Source organism: Heptranchias perlo, chromosome 1 (genome assembly GCF_035084215.1).
Source record: "Heptranchias perlo isolate sHepPer1 chromosome 1, sHepPer1.hap1, whole genome shotgun sequence".
Taxonomy (NCBI): Eukaryota; Metazoa; Chordata; class Chondrichthyes; order Hexanchiformes; family Hexanchidae; genus Heptranchias; species Heptranchias perlo.
This window is the reverse complement of record NC_090325.1, coordinates 87,708,607-87,729,298: the sequence shown is the minus strand read 5'-3', so window position 1 is coordinate 87,729,298 and position 20,692 is coordinate 87,708,607. Positions and strand designations below refer to the sequence as shown.

General features: G+C 46.5%; 1 protein-coding gene across 1 annotated transcript in view; it reads right to left on the bottom strand.

The window, feature by feature from the left end:
- Window positions 1–4,265: 4,265 nt before the first annotated feature.
- LOC137299215 (gamma-aminobutyric acid receptor subunit alpha-2-like) overlaps window positions 4,266–20,692 on the bottom strand; it is a 171,872-nt gene continuing 155,445 nt past the window's right edge. The window contains exons 11-12 of the mRNA XM_067968247.1: window positions 10,125–10,333; window positions 4,266–5,159 (exon numbers count right to left, since the gene is read on the bottom strand). Coding sequence (XP_067824348.1) covers window positions 4,851–5,159; window positions 10,125–10,333 — 518 coding nt within the window. The 3' untranslated portion in view covers window positions 4,266–4,850. The remainder of the gene's footprint in view (window positions 5,160–10,124; window positions 10,334–20,692) is intronic.

Here is a 20,692-nt window from a genome sequence, read left to right as displayed (position 1 = left end):
CTAAATTCGAGCCCAGAGTGTTTGTGAAAGAGAGAGATTGATAGGCACAAGGAGAGTCACAGAGTTGAATCTTTATATTTTCTATTGTATTTTAAATTGTTACAGCACCTGCCTTTTTTGTTAAAAATTTGAATTTGAATGAGGAATTTGAAAATAATGATTGCTCATATAAACAGATTTATTTATACAGTTGTGATATCCATTTATCAACCTAAAGTGGGACAGAAAAATAATAATTATTTATTTTCCAGCAATCAATCAAAATACTCGCTTCACTATCCATGGGAAAAACTCTTACAAACTTCCTTCCCAATTGTTTCACTTGTGTTATACAGCCATCTCCCACTTCCACATCAGAGCAACACCCTTTCATAAAACAACGTAACTCAGACTCACCATGAGCAACATAAAGTGAGATCTGTGTTTCCCTCCTCCCTCTCTTCCCTTCCATCCCCTTCCCCTCCTCTTCCTGCTTCCACCTCCCTTCTCTCACTCTCCCTTTACTCCTCTATCTTAAAACCATGTGGTAATTTTTGTTGCTTGGATACTGCCCCTTGGCTGTTTTAACACCAGGCGGTTGAAACGTCTGCCTGATTCAGGCATCATATGCAAATCAGGGTCCTATTGCTCAGACAGGACAATGAGGCAATTTTAATGGCCTACTGCCCAAAGCATGCGACAGGGATGTTCCGACCAGTAAAACCTGCCGGAGCAGGAGCTCCAAAAGGTTAGTGCTTCTCCAGGCCCCACAAGGAAAGTTTGGATCTGTTCAGCACCAGGCTGCTCCCCTTCCTACCCATGAACCCCCACCGGTGGCTTACCTGAGTGCAGGTGGGCCATCCAATCTTCGCCTGCCAGCATCCATCAAGCTGCCTCTTTGTGCCCATTTCAGAAGGGCAGCTGCCCTGCTAAATGTTAATGAGACCCGGCCATTAAAATCAACTGGGCCTCCCATGGCAACTCCCCGGTGGGAAGACAGAACCATTCCCCTGCTTTCTGCCCAGAAGTTAAAATCCCTGCTAATGAGTCACTTATCAACTGTGGCAGTTCACCTAATTTTGAGTTTAATCTAATTCAATCAATGTTACACCTTCCAAAACTGTTAGAACAGTTACCCATGTCAACATATTAGTAAAGGAATTAATGTGAGTAGGTTGTTTTTGCATTTTGCTATAAGATATTATTTTGTAAACAAAATCTGAACTATCAGAAAAAAATTATGGGTAGAACTTCCACGGGGGTTTACTGATCTCCCATCATGACCTCAGCAGAAACTCTGAGAAATGGCACAAACAGATGTTCATGCTGTTTCGCTGAGGTTTCCACTGATCTTCCACTGAAGTTTTTTTTTATTCATTCATGGGATGTGGGCGTCGCTGGCGAGGCCGGCACTTATTGCCCGTTCTCCCACAGTGCTGTTAGGAAAGGAGTTCCAGGATTTTGACCCAGCGACGATGAAGGAACGGCGATATATTTCCAAGTCGGGATGGTGTGTGACTTGGAGGGGAACGTGCAGGTGGTAGAGGTCGTGGGTTTGGGAGGAATGTGCCTGCTGCTCTTGTCCTTCTAGGTGGTAGAGGTCGTGGGTTTGGGAGGAGCTGTCGAAGAAGCCTTGGCGAGTTGCTGCAGTGCATCCTATGGATGGTACACACTGCAGCCACTGTGCGCCGGTGGTGGAGGGAGTGAATGTTTAGGGTGGTGGATGGGGTGCCAATCAAGTGGGCTGCTTTGTCCTGGATGGTGTCGAGCTTCTTGAGTGTTGTTGGAGCTGCACTCATCCAAGCAAGTGGAGAGTATTTCATCACACTCCTGACTTGTGCCTTGTAGATGGTAGAAAGGCTTTGGGGAGTCACTGAAGTTACGGCAGGAGATCAGGGAACCCCTCCACAGAAATTCTGTCACTTAGTATTTACTGTTTTTCTGTGATTCTTTCTTAAAGACTATTTGAATTTTATGAAATTTCTTTTGGGTTTCTGCTTCTATTAATTTTGCACTTCAAAATGTTTCTTGCGGTAGACCCTAATCTGATGCGTTCTAAAATTCACCTCTCTCTTTGTCTTTGATCTTGTAGCATCATTCCCTTCACTGAAAGTAGTCGGCATACATGTCTTCATATATTGATGTAAGTTATGACAGGATCAGAGTTAGACTAGGCATGTTTTAGTCACTAACTCTTGCTGACACAAAGTCAGTACTGGCTGATCAGTGACCCAGTCTGTTTCGTCTGTTAGACAAGTGAATGTAAGATTCCCTCAGTTTAATAATTACAAACTTGCCAGGCTATCTTATGTGAAGTCAGGACAAGGGTGTAGGATTTAAAGACCTACTTTCAGGATTGTAATCTAATCCAATCTAAGGACTGGTAGGCGTCTTCTAACGTAACTTCCGGGCCTTTACCTAGGCATTCTAACAAGGGCACATCATATTGCTTTATCCTCTTTGTTCTAAATTCTTCAGTTATTCTTTGGAGGATGAGAACAATTACACTTTCTCTGCTGTAGTTAGATGGACTCTGTGGAGGTGAACTTCCATGGGGATTCTTTGGCTTATCTGCCATATCTTTGGCTGACGAGCTGCGGAAACCCTGTAAAAGCGGCATAACCATTGTTTATGTCTCTATTCCGAGGTTTCCGTGGCTCTTCCGCCGAAGTTACAGTGGACAAGCTTGAAAACCCCCACAGAAATTCATCCCCAAGGTTGGGAATTTTGAATCGTCACCAAGATTCCGGCATATGAATTATATGTTGCAGTTGTCACTTTCACAAACTGAGAGGTAAACAGTATTAGATTTTTACCACATCCGTGTGAAAACATCATTTGTCCCACTAGCTGACATTTCAAATTTTGTTACAAAAGATAAGCCATTTGAGACATAAATAAGTATCAGTTTTAGTGAACCTGAAAAATGTACAATTTATTTAAAAATATGCATTTCTGGATCGGAGTCAGATTTTTGAATTTCTTTTGATCAGACCAACACCAACAGTAATTATAGAGTAACATCATACTTTTCATTCATTATTGCTTAGTGAGCCAGCATGCAATCTATAGTATCCTTAATTGCAGTAATGCAGCCAATTCACATTCATTATTGGATAAAATAGTAGGGTGCGATTAAGGGCTTTTGCGACATTGATAGTTCATGTAGTTAAAACCTGTGATGTTTGAAAGGATTTGTATATATAATTTTTTTCTCACCCCAACCAAATCATTACTTACTTTGCTGGGGACCCTTTCCCTGAGTCCCTGACGGTGGCCTGATCCCCCACCAGTTTTGACTCCTGCCCGTCGGCAATGATGTCATTCCCACGGGCTTCGGGTGGGAGTCAGTTGCAGCATCTAAATGAGGCCTGGGAATTAAAATTTCCCGGGCCTCACACTCCAGGGGGCCAGACGGTTCATCATCCGCTTCGGCCCCCTCACCCCCGATTTCCGGCCCGAGTTATAATCGGCCCTTTAGTCTTTCATCATCCTAAAAAAAAATCTGTGATGAGGGAATCCTGTAAAAGCCAAGAGCTGCTTGCAGCTTCTGATGTTAATCCATTTGGTCATTTATATAAAAACACATGAAGGTAAATGACCCTCACTTATTCACATTTACAATTGGGAAGGATGTTATCTTTTAAAAGTTGCAGTCACTTCTGTGCATTTTAAATAATTCTAGAAGAAAATGACTTCATTACTTAAATTGCAGTCCCTTTTTTTGTATGGATTAGTTTTTCTACACAAAACTGTCAAAATATTGACTTTACGGAAGAAAATCTATCAAACACAGCTTTGAGTTAATTTTTCTTTATTGTATCCCTCAAGGTTCTGCAGTGTTAAAGTTGGTTCAGAAGATAAAATGGATTTCAGAGATGCTAACATGGTAACTGAGGCAGTTTTTCTGTGCATTGTATGATGCCATTGTTAGGTTAGTCACAAAATGTGCTCTGTGGCCTCAGCACCAGTATCATCATGCAAATCCCCAAATCACATGCGTCATATTTAACATTAAAACCAAAATGGCATCACAAAACAAATGTGGAAGAAATACAATAAAGTAAACATTAAAGTTGTGTTATGAGATTTTTTTTTAGAGAAACCTAGTTCTTGTGTTTGTTTAAACATTAAGTATCTCTCGCAGTATATAAGAAACAGTTTTTTTTTACAATTAAAAGTTTTGCACTGGAACCGATGTAAATTGTGTACTAGACTCAGGAAATTAAAAATCACTAAGTACTACTTTTAACCATCAACACTTTCATATAATATGTGGCCTTACAATAAAAAAATGACAGGAGTGTAACCTATTTGTTTAATTCAACCAATAACTGCTAACATATGAACTCCCTTGATTTTAAGCATCTGCAATGCAAAACCTTGTAAACAGTTTATATGGCACAAATCATTTTAACGTATGAACCCAAGCTTTCATCTTTGTGGAGGTAATATCTAACTTTGCCGCCTGGGTGATAACCTGGCCGAGCGATGGCCTGCCTGTTGTAGAACCCGCCTGATTTACATTCCATTGATTTCAATGGAACAAAAATCGAGTGAATTCCACAATGGGCGAGTGGTCCGCTCCACCAGGTTACCGCCTAGGTGGTCAAATTGAAAATTACCCCCGTGACTCTTGTCAATACTAATCCTTTTAGTGTCCAATTGTTCTTTCATTGATTCTGCAGCTTGAATCGTTTTATAAATCAACTTGTGGATTGTGTGGACTTTGCAATTCTTCTGCGTGTGAATCATGACAAAATAAAGGCTTATTTCTAAAACCATACCAAAGTACATAGATTAGCAATTACCGGTTGTATTTGGCATCATCACCCTTTAGAAATTCCACATGCCTTAAAATGCATCAATGATTATTTTGGGGCATCATTCTTTAACTCTTTAATAACAGGTTCTCTGTTTAAATATGTAGCCCAGTACACTAAATTGAAAGTTCCAAATAAAACAGGGAACATTATCCTGGACATTCTGTCAATTTTGCTTACGCTGTTAAATGTTTTCTTGGCCTCCTGTGGTTTGGTCTCTGGTTTGGCCTCTTTTGGCTCTGTAGTTGCACTCTTTGCAATTGTTGGCAGAACTGAGTCCTTGGTGATATTAGGTGCATAATTGGCAACTGCCACTGCATAAGCATTATTTTTCTTCATAATAGAAGCCTTTTCTTTCTTCTGTGAAAGTAAATGAAAGCTATTCATTTTTTTGTTCATTACAATAAGCTTGATAAAGCAAAAGGAATGGAGGGATCTTCTGGCTACTTTACTGAATGGGAAAGTCTAAACTATGAATTAAATTAAAATGTTAACAATATAAAAATACATTATAGTACAATATAGCACTAGAGTAAAGACTAGTTCAGAAATAGGAGGGATCAAACAGGGGCAAATGCGAGGCAATCTAAGATGAGCTTGGAGTGCGTATGTGTAAATACATATAGCGTGGTAAATAGGGTTCATGAGCTGCAGGCACAAGTCGCCACATGGGACCAGGATGTCATGGCAATTACAGAGACCTGGCTCAAAAAAGGGGTGGATTGGGTACATAATATTGCTGGCTACAAGGTAGTCAGAAAAGATAGGGAAGGAAAAAGAAGGGTGGCAGCATTGATCAAAGAAACTATTATAGCACTGGAAAAGGATGATGTAGTGGAGGGGTCTGGACAGAATCTATCTGGTTACAATTAGGGAACAATAGAGGAGCTATTACTCTACTGGGTGTATACTGTAGGCCACCAAATAGTGGGATGGAGATAGAGGAGCAAATTTGCAGGCAAATTACAGGAAGATGCAAAGACTATAGAGTAGTGATAATGGGGGAATTCAATCATCCCAATATAGACTGGGATAGTAACAGTGTAAAGGACATAGAGAGGGAGGAATTCCTGAAATGTGTTCAAGAGAACTTTCTTGTGTTCCCAGCCCAACAAAGAAGGAATCAGGGCTGGATCTAGTTCTGGAGAATGAAGTGGGGCAAGTGGAGCATGTTTCAGTGGGGGAGCATTTGGGGAACAGTGATCATATTATTAGGTTTAGAATAGTTATAGAAAAGGACAAGGAATAATCAAGCATAAAAATACTTAACTGGAGGAGGGCTAATTTCAGTGAGTTAAAAAGGGATCTTGCCCAGGTGGATTGGAATCAAAAATTGGTAGGCAAAACAGTAATTGAACAATGCGAGGCCTTCAAAGAGGAGATGGTTCGGGTACAGAGTAGATACATTCGTATGAGGGAGGAAAGGAAGGACATCCAAAGCTAGAGTTCTCTGGATGACTAAAGTTGTAGAGATTAAAATGAAACAGAAAAAGGAGGCTTACGACAAATGTAAGTTTCATAATACAGTAGAGAACCAGGCTAAATAGAGAAAGTACAGAGGAGATCTAAAAAAGAGAATAAAACTGGCAAAGAATATGAGAATAAATTAGTGGCTAACATAAAGGGGAACCCAAAAGTTTTTTATAAACATATAAATAGTAAAAGGGTAGTCAAAGGAAGGATGGGGCTGATTAGGGACAAAAAAGGAGATCTTCTTGTGCAGGCAGAGGGTATGGCTGAGGTGCTAAATGAATACTTCGCTTCGGTCTTCACTAGAGAAGAGGATGCTGCCAATGTAGCAGTAAAGGAGGAGGTAGTAGCGACATTGGATAGGATAAAAATAGATAAAGAGGAGGTACTTAAAAGATTGGCAGTACTCAAAGTAGATAAGTCACTAGGTCCAGATGGGATGCATCCTAGCTGTCTGAAGGAAGTAAGGGTAGAAATTGCAGAGGCTCTGGCCACAGTCTTCCAATCCTCCTTAGCTATGTGGGTGGTGCCAGAGGACTAAAGGATTGCAAATGTTACATCCCTGTTCAAAAAGGGGAAGAGGGATAAACCCGGCAATTACAGCCAGTCAGCCTAACGTCAGTGGTGGGGAAACTTTTAGAGACAATAATCTGGTATAAAATTAATTGGCACTTGGAAAAGTATGGACTAATAAATGAAAGTCAGCAGGGATTTGTTAAAGGAAAATCGTGTTTGACTGACTGGATTGAGTTCTTTGATGAAGTAACAGAGAGGGTTGATGAGGGTAGTGTGGTTGATGTCGTGTACGTGGACTTTCAAAAGGCATTTGATAAAGTACCACATAACAGACTTGTAAGCAAAATTAAAGCCCATGGGATTAAAGGGACAGTGTCAGCATGGATACAAAAATGGCTAAGGGACAGAAAGCAGACAGTAGTGATTTTCAGACTGGAGGGAATTATATAGTGGTGGTCCCCAGGGGTCGGTATTAGGACCATTGCTCTTCTTAATATATATTAATGACCTGGACTTGGGTATAGAGGGCATAATGTCAAAGTTTGCAATTGACAAGAAACTGGGAAATGTAGTAAACAATGTGGAGGATAGAAACAAACTTCAGGAGGACACAGACAAACTGGTGAAATGGGTAGACACATGGTAGATGAAATTTAATGCAGAGAAGTGTGAAGTGATACATTTTGATAGGAAGAATGAGGAGAGGCAATATAAACTAAATGGTGCAATTTTAAATGGGGTACAGCAACAAAGAGACCTGAAGGTGTATGTACAGAAATCTTTGGAGGTGGCAGGACAAGTTCAGAAGGCTGCCAAAAATGCACGAGATCCTGGGCTTTATTAATAGAGGCATAGAATACAAAAGCAAGGAAGTTATGCTAAACCTTTATAAAATACTGGTTAGGTCTCAGCTGGAGTATTGTGTTCAATTCTGGACACCACACTTTAGGAAGGATGTCAAGGCCTTAGAGATGGGATGTAGAAGAGATTTACTAGAATGGTGCCAGGGATGAGGGACTTCAGTTATGTGGAGAGATTGGAGAAGCTGGGGTTGTTCTCCTTAGAGCAGAGAAAGTTAAGAGGAGTTTTGATAGAGATGTTCAAAATCATGAATGGTTTTGATAGAGTTAATAAGGAGAAACTGTTTCCAGTGGCAGAAGGGTCGATAACCAGAGGACACAGATTTAAGGTGATCGGCAAAAGAACCAGAAGCGACATGAGGAAACATATTTTTACACAGAGAGTTGTTATGATCTGGAATGTGCTGACTGAAAGGGCGGTGGAAGCAGATTCAATAATAACTTTCAAAAGGGAATTGGATAAGCACTTGAAGGGAAAAAATTTACAGGACTATAGGGAAAGAGCAGGGTAGTGGGACTAATTGGACAGCTCTTTCAAAGAGCCCGCACAGGCATGATGGGCCGAATGGCCTCCTTCTGTGCTGTACCTACTATGATAAATAAATCCAGAGGTTTAAAGAAATGTTTCTAAACCATAGCTCTAGTCCTGAAAATTTGAACTGGCTTCTTGAAATGTTTATATTTCTCTATTTAATCCATCTCCAAATTCACAACAACATGCAAGATAACTGATCCATCTTAATAGTAGAAGTTTTACCCATCTAATCTTCTGCTGGTACAAAGATTTGGAAATGTTTGTATGATCAACATGGCTGTCAATCACCTGTTACTTCCTCCATCAATTTTGGATTATTTGGGTCAGTAATTTAAAGAGATTTAAATTACAAGGAGGCTCAGAACTCAATGTGAATATAATTGCTACCCTATCCAAGATAGAAATATAAATCACTATTTTTTCTATAAATACATGAATATAATCTAATCATTTATTTAAGCATTTCAATTTAGCCTCTACCATGGTTCAAGAAATGATAATGCAAGGTACATAAGACATCATCTTTGTACTGTAACATGAATGAGTTAACCCACCCACTCTCAGAAAGAGGTAAGTAATATATCATGTGCCAGAAAGTTCCACAGGTGTTCTCCAGTGGAAGATTGGTGGAACCCCCAGGTTAATAGCACAAAGAGCTTAGAATGACCATTCATGCTATTTCTTTGCGGGTTCTACCAATCTCTCATCAAAGTTACATCAGCAAATCGAGAGAATCCTGGGAAAACTCAAGGCCATTGATGAGATGTACAGTCACAGTCCAGGCATTTATGAAGCACTGTACAATATCTGATACAACATTTTTCATTTCTTGAGCACCAAATATAAATATACAGCAAGGAGGATTTAATATAATTACTTTGTCTGACGTCACATTGCTGAGAGGCTGCATATTTTAAAACCTCATTCAGTTTCATGCAAAAAGGAAATTAAGATTTTAAAATTAATATTGTCTCATTACTTGGGCTGTTCTCTCCAAGATTATTTTGCCATTATAATCAATTCCTGAAAAAGATGCTCTGCACCTCAGTGGAAAAGTGCATGCTGACCACATAAATATTTATAAAAATTTTGTATCACTACAGGTTTTTGTATTCCAAGGATATCATTATAACACAGTTCCCATTTGAATTCAAGTTATACTGTTGGCTCTGCATTGTTCTCTGGCCAGGAAAATGTAACTCTGTGCAACAGTATCTGAATGGCAATTAAATTTAAATGTTAACCAAGGACTGATGGAAAAGCCAACTTTTTGCTAAAATTAAAAATGATTCAAAATGATGTTTAAAAGGTTTGTCTGGGAACTTCTATTTGTGCTCATCAAGTTGAGGGATATTAGTTCTGTGGATTGTTACCCAGGGCCAGCATCAAGCACTCTCAAGTCAGATGAAGCAAGGTTGGATGCAGAATGTAACACCAATAGCGTGCCTCAGACCCAAGATAAGAGAAGAAACCCGTACGTGCCACACTGTGACATTCCTCATTTCTAACACAAGATACCCTATTGCCTCATTGGTTCTGATTGTCATTTACTGACAAATTAATGAAGTCAATGGAAATGAAAATCAGTAGAGATGATATTGTGCGGCTGATCTGATATCGCCCGTTTTACACTATGGCCCAAAGTCAAAATTACCCCCCTAGATCTTTTAATCTGCTTGCTTAACAAGTTCTAACCCACACCAAAGGGTGAGAGGGCACCAAGAGGAAGGTACACACTTTCATGTTCTTAGAAGTTGCTGCTGTATGTTTTCTTTTACTGTGAGTATGTGGGGTTTTTTTGAAAAAAATAAAATTAATGTTATTTGGTGCTGCTAACATTTTCTATGTTGAATTTACCCATTAGGCCATGGATGATGAGTATATTATTATGTTGTCATCAGTTTTTGCATTAAGATTCCATTAAATGCAGATGAAAGAAACCCTTACCTTATTGTTCACAACACTTTTGCCATCCCAAGCCCAGCCTCGTTTTGTAAAATAATTTACTGTGGCAAATTCTATTAGTGCAGAGAACACAAAGGCATAGCAGACAGCAATAAACCAGTCCATGGCAGTTGCATATGCAACTTTAGGGAGAGAGTTTCGAGCACTGATACTTAGAGTCGTCATTGTAAGCACTGTTGTCACTCCTAGAAAAGGACAAAAATCATTAACTGAAAACTCCATAATTTTGTCCCATCAAGCAACAAGAACTGTAGAGTACAAAATATCCCTGAAAACCCCTAATATTATATTTATTTTTGTGGGCAAAGCAAAACAAATGCTCAATTATTGCTTTAAACAAAGTGTACACAACTATTTATTTTGTGACATTGTAGAAGTGCTTTTCTACAGCATTTTGCAACCAAACAAATTTTATTGTGATGCACATTTCAGATGACATTCTTCCCCAGTCCATTAAATATGTGGTGCTCTGTTGACAAAAAGCTGGAGGTTGCATCCTCACAGTGCCTGAGGTGCTGTTCCTGCCATTTTAATAAATTTGAATTGCTATGACCTTTGCAAGGCTAAACACTTTTTTATGTCCAAGTGAGGTACTAGTGGCACATTAACACAACAATATTGTTTTTCTCTTACAAAAGGAATATATGTGCCCTGATAGGTCCCGAAGCACCCTAATGCCTTTCTTTTTAATTGAAAATTAAATGGCTGCTTTTCTATCTGTGCGTGGAAATAGCTTGTATATTTTTTTGTGTCCTGTGTTCAGCCATATCCTTCTTGACTGCTTGTTGAAATTCCAGTGCACCAAGGCAAATGCACACAAGAAACATATTAAAATGATCTCGTGAATATTTATTCAGTAGGGCAAAACGTTGATTCAGTGCTTCACCGAATCATGTGTTGGATGAGGGCATTGCGATATTCAAAATAAGCAAGATTCAGTCCCATAACAGGCAGACAGACATCTTGAAAAATGTAGCCTAGTGATATCAAAACACTTTGCTCGTGTTTCAAAACATCATGAGTGATTTATTTTCCATAAAGCCTGTGTCATATATTTTATTAGTATGGACATGCATGGTGTGACACTCACAATTGGGTGAAATAGTGGTCTAAAGTAAGATAAGAACTGATTCCTGTTGACATGGAACAATCAGAAAGCACGGTAATTGAAATGTGATAGAGCAACACCGTAGTGTTCCGGCAATGGCTATGTATAGTTCAGTAGCACGTTTAGAACAATCCATAAGTGCGCAGAGATTTTTAATCAACTAAAATGACCAGTTTACAGGGAATCATTTTAAATACATATTTATAAAAGGATCAAATATACAGGATAAATATTGAGATAATGAGCCTCATCACTGAGTCATAAATAGCACGTTTTGTTGTGAGTATATAAATGATTAACATTTGAAAAGGTAGATAAAAAATTTTAAGAGTAACATCAATAATAAATACACAAACTCGGTGTTAAGGAAATAAGTTCATATTTCTATAGCTGGCATACGGTAAGTTATTATTTCAGGAACTATTGCTGCATACATCATTCATCCATCAGTCTTGACAATGTCACCCACATCCCGAGCTTCAGCACAGAGGTTGGGAAAGATAGAGTGAATCTCTAACGGAGTGAATTGCTAACAGAGTGGGGACTTTCAATTGGGAATTTGGTGAACGTGGGAATTAGGTGCAGAGGAGGAAGAAGGTGCTAAGTGATTTAAACCAAAGAACTATAGACTAAGACTGAGCAGAGCATAAAGGAAGCCACACGGGGAATCAAAAATCAAGAAAAAGTCAAAAGGTGATGTCACAAGACAAAGTGGAGCACCAAGGGCAAGTCGGTGAGTATTTAGTTAATTGGTTAGTGATTTGAGTGATTATTGGGGAGAAAAGGAGAGGGAGCGGAGGACCGAGAGAGGAAGGAGTGGGACCTGTCAACGAGAGCGCGGCGGGGATATAAAGGAATGGGACCTGTCAACGAGAGCGCGGCGGGGATATAAAGGAATGGGACCTGTCAACGAGAGCAGGGCGGGGATATAAAGGAATGGGACCTGTCAACGAGAGCGCGGCGGGGATATAAAGGAATGGGACCTGTCAACGAGAGCACGGCGGGGATATAAAGGAATGGGACATGTCAACGAGAGCACGGCGGGGATATAAAGGAATGGGACCTGTCAACGAGAGCACGGCGGGGATATAAAGGAATGGGACATGTCAACGAGAGCACGGCGGGGATATAAAGGAATGGGACCTGTCAACGAGAGCAGGGCGGGGATATAAAGGAATGGGACCTGTCAACGAGAGCACGGCGGGGATATAAAGGAATGGGACATGTCAACGAGAGCACGGCGGGGATATAAAGGAATGGGACCTGTCAACGAGAGCAGGGCGGGGATATAAAGGAATGGGACCTGTCAACGAGAGCACGGCGGGGATATAAAGGAATGGGACCTGTCAACGAGAGCACGGCGGGGATATAAAGGAATGGGACCTGTCAACGAGAGCGCGGCGGGGATATAAAGGAATGGGACCAGTGACCGAGAGCAGGGCGGGGATATAAAGGAATGGGACCTGTCAACGAGAGCACGGCGGGGATATAAAGGAATGGGACCTGTCAACGAGAGCGCGGCGGGGATATAAAGGAATGGGACCTGTCAACGAGAGCACGGCGGGGATATAAAGGAATGGGACCTGTCAACGAGAGCACGGCGGGGATATAAAGGAATGGGACCTGTCAACGAGAGCAGGGCGGGGATATAAAGGAATGGGACCTGTCAACGAGAGCACGGCGGGGATATAAAGGAATGGGACCAGTGACCGAGAGCAGGGCGGGGATATAAAGGAATGGGACCTGTCAACGAGAGCGCGGCGGGGATATAAAGGAATGGGACCAGTGACCGAGAGCAGGGCGGGGATATAAAGGAATGGGACCAGTGACCGAGAGCAGGACGGAGATACAAAGGAATGGGACCAGTGACCGAGAGCAGGGCGGGGATATAAGGGAATGGGACCAGTGACCGAGAGCAGGGCGGGGATATAAAGGAATGGGACCAGTGACCGAGAGCAGGGCGGCGATATAAAGGAATGGGACCAGTGACCGAGAGCAGGGCGGGGATATAAAGGAATGGGACTAGTGACCGAGAGCAGGGCGGGGATATAAAGGAATGGGACCAGTGACTGAGAGCAGGGCGGGGATATAAAGGAATGGAACCAGTGACCGAGAGCAGGGCGGGGATATAAAGGAATGGGACTCGTGACCGAGAGCAGGGCGGGGATATAAAGGAGTGGGACCAGTGACTGAGAGCAGGGCGGGGATATAAAGGAGTGGGACCAGTGACTGAGAGCAGGGCGGGGATATAAAGGAGTGGGACCAGTGACTGAGAGCAGGGCGGGGATATAAAGGAATGGGACCTGTCAACGAGAGCACGGCGGGGATATAAAGGAATGGGACCAGTGACCGAGAGCAGGGCGGGGACATAAAGGAATGGGACCAGTGACTGAGAGCAGGGCGGGGATATAAGGGAATGGGACCAGTGACCGAGAGCACGGCGGGGATACAAAGGAATGGGACCAGTGACCGAGAGCAGGGCGGGGATATAAAGGAATGGGACCAGTGACTGAGAGCAGGGCGGGGATATAAAGGAATGGGACCAGTGACCGAGAGCAGGGCGGGGATATAAAGGAATGGGACCAGTGACCGAGAGCAGGGCGGGGATATAAAGGAATGGGACCAGTGACCGAGAGCAGGGCGGGGATATAAAGGAATAGGACCAGTGACCGAGAGCAGGGCGGGGATATAAAGGAATAGGACCAGTGACCGAGAGCAGGGCGGGGACATAAAGGAATGGGACTAGTGACCGAGAGCAGGGCGGGGATATAAAGGAATGGGACCAGTGACCGAGAGCAGGGCGGGGATATAAAGGAATGGGACCAGTGACCGAGAGCAGGGCGGGGATATAAAGGAATGGGACCAGTGACCGAGAGCAGGGCGGGGATATAAAGGAATGGAACCAGTGACCAAGAGCAGGGCGGGGATATAAAGGAATGGGACCAGTGACTGAGAGCAGGGCGGGGACATAAAGGAATGGGACCAGTGACCGAGTGCAGGGCGGGGATATAAAGGAATGGGACCAGTGACTGAGAGCAGGGCGGGGATATAAAGGAATGGGACCAGTGACCGAGAGCAGGGCGGGGATATAAAGGAATGGGACCAGTGACCGAGAGCAGGGCGGGGATATAAAGGAATGGGACCAGTGACTGAGAGCAGGGCGGGGATATAAAGGAATGGGACCAGTGACCGAGAGCAGGGCGGGGATATAAAGGAATGGGACCAGTGACTGAGAGCAGGGCGGGGATATAAAGGAATGGGACCAGTGACTGAGAGCAGGGCGGGGATATAAAGGAATGGGACCAGTGACTGAGAGCAGGGCGGGGATATAAGGGAATGGGACCAGTGACCGAGAGCAGGGCGGCGATATAAAGGAATGGGACCAGTGACCGAGAGCAGGGCGGGGATATAAAGGAATGGGACCAGTGATCGAGAGCAGGGCGGGGATATAAAGGAATGGGACTAGTGACCGAGAGCAGGGCGGGGCTATAAAGGAATGGGACCAGTGACTGAGAGCAGGGCGGGGATATAAATGAATGGAACCAGTGACTGAGAGCAGGGCGGGGATATAAAGGAGTGGGACCAGTGACTGAGAGCAGGGCGGAGATATAAAGGAGTGGGACCAGTGACTGAGAGCAGGGCGGGGATATAAAGGAATGGGACCTGTCAACGAGAGCACGGCGGGGATATAAAGGAATGGGACCAGTGACCGAGAGCAGGGCGGGGATATAAAGGAATGGGACCTGTCAACGAGAGCACGGCGGGGATATAAAGGAATGGGACCAGTGACCGAGAGCAGGGCGGGGACATAAAGGAATGGGACCAGTGACTGAGAGCAGGGCGGGGATATAAGGGAATGGGACCAGTGACCGAGAGCACGGCGGGGATATAAAGGAATGGGACCAGTGACCGAGAGCAGGGCGGGGATATAAAGGAATGGGACCAGTGACGGAGAGCATGGCGGGGATATAAAGGAATGGGACCAGTGACCGAGAGCAGGGCGGGGATATAAAGGAATAGGACCAGTGACCGAGAGCAGGGCGGGGATATAAAGGAATGGGACCAGTGACCGAGAGCAGGGCGGGGATATAAAGGAATGGGACCAGTGACCGAGAGCAGGGCGGGGATATAAAGGAATAGGACCAGTGACCGAGAGCAGGGCGGGGACATAAAGGAATGGGACCAGTGACCGAGAGCAGGGCGGGGACAAAAGGAATGGGACCTGTCAACGAGAGCAGGGCGGGGATATAAAGGAATGGGACCTGTCAACGAGAGCAGGGCGGGGATATAAGGGAATGGAACCAGTGACCGAGAGCAGGGCGGGGATATAAAGGAATGGGACCAGTGACTGAGAGCAGGGCGGGGACATAAAGGAATGGGACCAGTGACCGAGAGCAGGGCGGGGATATAAAGGAATGGGACCAGTGACTGAGAGCAGGGCGGGGATATAAACGAATGGGACCCGTGACCGAGAGCAGGGCGGGGATATATAGGAATGGGACTAGTGACCGAGAGCAGGGCGGGGATATAAAGGAATGGGACCAGTGACTGAGAGCAGGGCGGGGATATAAAGGAATGGGACCAGTGACCGAGAGCAGGGCGGGGATATAAAGGAATGGGACCAGTGACTGAGAGCAGGGCGGGGATATAAAGGAATGGGACCAGTGACCGAGAGCAGGGCGGGGATATAAAGGAATGGGACCAGTGACAGAGAGCAGGGCGGGGATATAAAGGAATGGGACCAGTGACCGAGAGCAGGGCGGGGATATAAAGGAATGGGACCAGTGACTGAGAGCAGGGCGGGGATATAAAGGAATGGGACCAGTGACCGAGAGCAGGGCGGGGATATAAAGGAATGGGACCAGTGACCGAGAGCACGGCGGGGATATAAAGGAATGGGACCAGTGACCGAGAGCAGGGCGGGGATATAAAGGAATGGGACCAGTGACCGAGAGCAGGGCGGGGATATAAAGGAATGGGACCAGTGACCGAGAGCAGGGCGGGGATATAAAGGAATGGGACTAGTGACCGAGAGCAGGGCGGGGATATAAAGGAATGGGACCAGTGACCGAGAGCAGGGCGGGGATATAAAGGAATGGGACCAGTGACCGAGAGCAGGGCGGGGATATAAAGGAATGGGACCAGTGACCGAGAGCAGGGCGGGGATATAAAGGAATGGGACCAGTGACTGAGAGCAGGGCGGGGATATAAAGGAATGGGACCAGTGACCGAGAGCAGGGCGGGGATATAAAGGAATGGGACCAGTGACTGAGAGCAGGGCGGGGATATAAAGGAATGGGACCAGTGACCGAGAGCAGGGCGGGGATATAAAGGAATGGGACCAGTGACTGAGAGCAGGGCGGGGATATAATGGAATGGGACCAGTGACAGAGAGCAGGGCGGGGATATAAAGGAATGGGACCAGTGACCGAGAGCAGGGCGGGGATATAAATGAATGGGACCAGTGACTGAGAGCAGGGCGGGGATATAAAGGAATGGGACCAGTGACCGAGAGCAGGGCGGGGATATAAAGGAATGGGAACAGTGACCGAGAGCAGGGCGGGGATATAAAGGAATGGGACCAGTGACGGAGAGCAGGGCGGGGATATAAAGGAATGGGACCAGTGACCGAGAGCAGGGCGGGGATATAAGGGAATGGGACCAGTGACCGAGAGCACGGCGGGGATATAAAGGAATGGGACCAGTGACCGAGAGCAGGGCGGGGATATAAAGGAATGGGACCAGTGACGGAGAGCATGGCGGGGATATAAAGGAATGGGACCAGTGACCGAGAGCAGGGCGGGGATATAAAGGAATAGGACCAGTGACCGAGAGCAGGGCGGGGATATAAAGGAATGGGACCAGTGACCGAGAGCAGGGCGGGGATATAAAGGAATGGGACCAGTGACCGAGAGCAGGGCGGGGATATAAAGGAATAGGACCAGTGACCGAGAGCAGGGCGGGGACATAAAGGAATGGGACCAGTGACCGAGAGCAGGGCGGGGACAAAAGGAATGGGACCTGTCAACGAGAGCAGGGCGGGGATATAAAGGAATGGGACCTGTCAACGAGAGCAGGGCGGGGATATAAGGGAATGGAACCAGTGACCGAGAGCAGGGCGGGGATATAAAGGAATGGGACCAGTGACTGAGAGCAGGGCGGGGACATAAAGGAATGGGACCAGTGACCGAGAGCAGGGCGGGGATATAAAGGAATGGGACCAGTGACTGAGAGCAGGGCGGGGATATAAAGGAATGGGACCCGTGACCGAGAGCAGGGCGGGGATATAAAGGAATGGGACTAGTGACCGAGAGCAGGGCGGGGATATAAAGGAATGGGACCAGTGACTGAGAGCAGGGCGGGGATATAAAGGAATGGGACCAGTGACCGAGAGCAGGGCGGGGATATAAAGGAATGGGACCAGTGACTGAGAGCAGGGCGGGGATATAAAGGAATGGGACCAGTGACCGAGAGCAGGGCGGGGATATAAAGGAATGGGACCAGTGACAGAGAGCAGGGCGGGGATATAAAGGAATGGGACCAGTGACCGAGAGCAGGGCGGGGATATAAAGGAATGGGACCAGTGACTGAGAGCAGGGCGGGGATATAAAGGAATGGGACCAGTGACCGAGAGCAGGGCGGGGATATAAAGGAATGGGACCAGTGACCGAGAGCACGGCGGGGATATAAAGGAATGGGACCAGTGACCGAGAGCAGGGCGGGGATATAAAGGAATGGGACCAGTGACCGAGAGCAGGGCGGGGATATAAAGGAATGGGACCAGTGACCGAGAGCAGGGCGGGGATATAAAGGAATGGGACTAGTGACCGAGAGCAGGGCGGGGATATAAAGGAATGGGACCAGTGACCGAGAGCAGGGCGGGGATATAAAGGAATGGGACCAGTGACCGAGAGCAGGGCGGGGATATAAAGGAATGGGACCAGTGACCGAGAGCAGGGCGGGGATATAAAGGAATGGGACCAGTGACTGAGAGCAGGGCGGGGATATAAAGGAATGGGACCAGTGACCGAGAGCAGGGCGGGGATATAAAGGAATGGGACCAGTGACTGAGAGCAGGGCGGGGATATAAAGGAATGGGACCAGTGACCGAGAGCAGGGCGGGGATATAAAGGAATGGGACCAGTGACTGAGAGCAGGGCGGGGATATAAAGGAATGGGACCAGTGACAGAGAGCAGGGCGGGGATATAAAGGAATGGGACCAGTGACCGAGAGCAGGGCGGGGATATAAAGGAATGGGACCAGTGACTGAGAGCAGGGCGGGGATATAAAGGAATGGGACCAGTGACCGAGAGCAGGGCGGGGATATAAAGGAATGGGACCAGTGACCGAGAGCAGGGCGGGGATATAAAGGAATGGGACCAGTGACCGAGAGCAGGGCGGGGATATAAAGGAATGGGACCAGTGACGGAGAGCAGGGCGGGGATATAAAGGAATGGGACCAGTGACCGAGAGCAGGGCGGGGATATAAAGGAATGGGACCAGTGACTGAGAGCAGGGCGGGGATATAAAGGAATGGGACCAGTGACCGAGAGCAGGGCGGGGATATAAAGGAATGGGACCAGTGACTGAGAGCAGGGCGGGGACATAAAGGAATGGGACCAGTGACCGAGAGCAGGGCGGGGATATAAAGGAATGGGACCAGTGACTGAGAGCAGGGCGGGGATATAAAGGAATGGGACCCGTGACCGAGAGCAGGGCGGGGATATAAAGGAATGGGACTAGTGACCGAGAGCAGGGCGGGGATATAAAGGAATGGGACCAGTGACTGAGAGCAGGGCGGGGATATAAAGAAATGGGACCAGTGACTGAGAGCAGGGCGGGGATATAAAGGAATGGGACCAGTGACCGAGAGCAGGGCGGGGATATAAAGGAATGGGACCAGTGACCGAGAGCACGGCGGGGATATAAAGGAATGGGACCAGTGACCGAGAGCAGGGCGGGGATATAAAGGAATGGGACCAGTGACCGAGAGCAGGGCGGGGATATAAAGGAATGGGACCAGTGACCGAGAGCAGGGCGGGGATATAAAGGAATGGGACTAGTGACCGAGAGCAGGGCGGGGATATAAAGGAATGGGACCAGTGACCGAGAGCAGGGCGGGGATATAAAGGAATGGGACCAGTGACTGAGAGCAGGGCGGGGATATAAAGGAATGGGACCAGTGACCGAGAGCAGGGCGGGGATATAAAGGAATGGGACCAGTGACTGAGAGCAGGGCGGGGATATAAAGGAATGGGACCAGTGACAGAGAGCAGGGCGGGGATATAAAGGAATGGGACCAGTGACCGAGAGCAGGGCGGGGATATAAAGGAATGGGACCAGTGACTGAGAGCAGGGCGGGGATATAAAGGAATGGGACCAGTGACCGAGAGCAGGGCGGGGATATAAAGGAATGGGACCAGTGACTGAGAGCAGGGCGGGGACATAAAGGAATGGGACCAGTGACCGAGAGCAGGGCGGGGATATAAAGGAATGGGACCAGTGACTGAGAGCAGGGCGGGGATATAAAGGAATGGGACCCGTGACCGAGAGCAGGGCGGGGATATAAAGGAATGGGACTAGTGACCGAGAGCAGGGCGGGGATATAAAGGAATGGGACCAGTGACTGAGAGCAGGGCGGGGATATAAAGAAATGGGACCAGTGACTGAGAGCAGGGCGGGGATATAAAGGAATGGGACCAGTGACCGAGAGCAGGGCGGGGATATAAAGGAATGGGACCAGTGACCGAGAGCACGGCGGGGATATAAAGGAATGGGACCAGTGACCGAGAGCAGGGCGGGGATATAAAGGAATGGGACCAGTGACCGAGAGCAGGGCGGGGATATAAAGGAATGGGACCAGTGACCGAGAGCAGGGCGGGGATATAAAGGAATGGGACTAGTGACCGAGAGCAGGGCGGGGATATAAAGGAATGGGACCAGTGACCGAGAGCAGGGCGGGGATATAAAGGAATGGGACCAGTGACTGAGAGCAGGGCGGGGATATAAAGGAATGGGACCAGTGACCGAGAGCAGGGCGGGGATATAAAGGAATGGGACCAGTGACTGAGAGCAGGGCGGGGATATAAAGGAATGGGACCAGTGACAGAGAGCAGGGCGGGGATATAAAGGAATGGGACCAGTGACCGAGAGCAGGGCGGGGATATAAAGGAATGGGACCAGTGACTGAGAGCAGGGCGGGGATATAAAGGAATGGGACCAGTGACCGAGAGCAGGGCGGGGATATAAAGGAATGGGACCAGTGACCGAGAGCAGGGCGGGGATATAAAGGAATGGGACCAGTGACCGAGAGCAGGGCGGGGATATAAAGGAATGGGACCAGTGACCGAGAGCAGGGCGGGGATATAAAGGAATGGGACCAGTGACCGAGAGCAGGGCGGGGATATAAAGGAATGGGACCAGTGACCGAGAGCA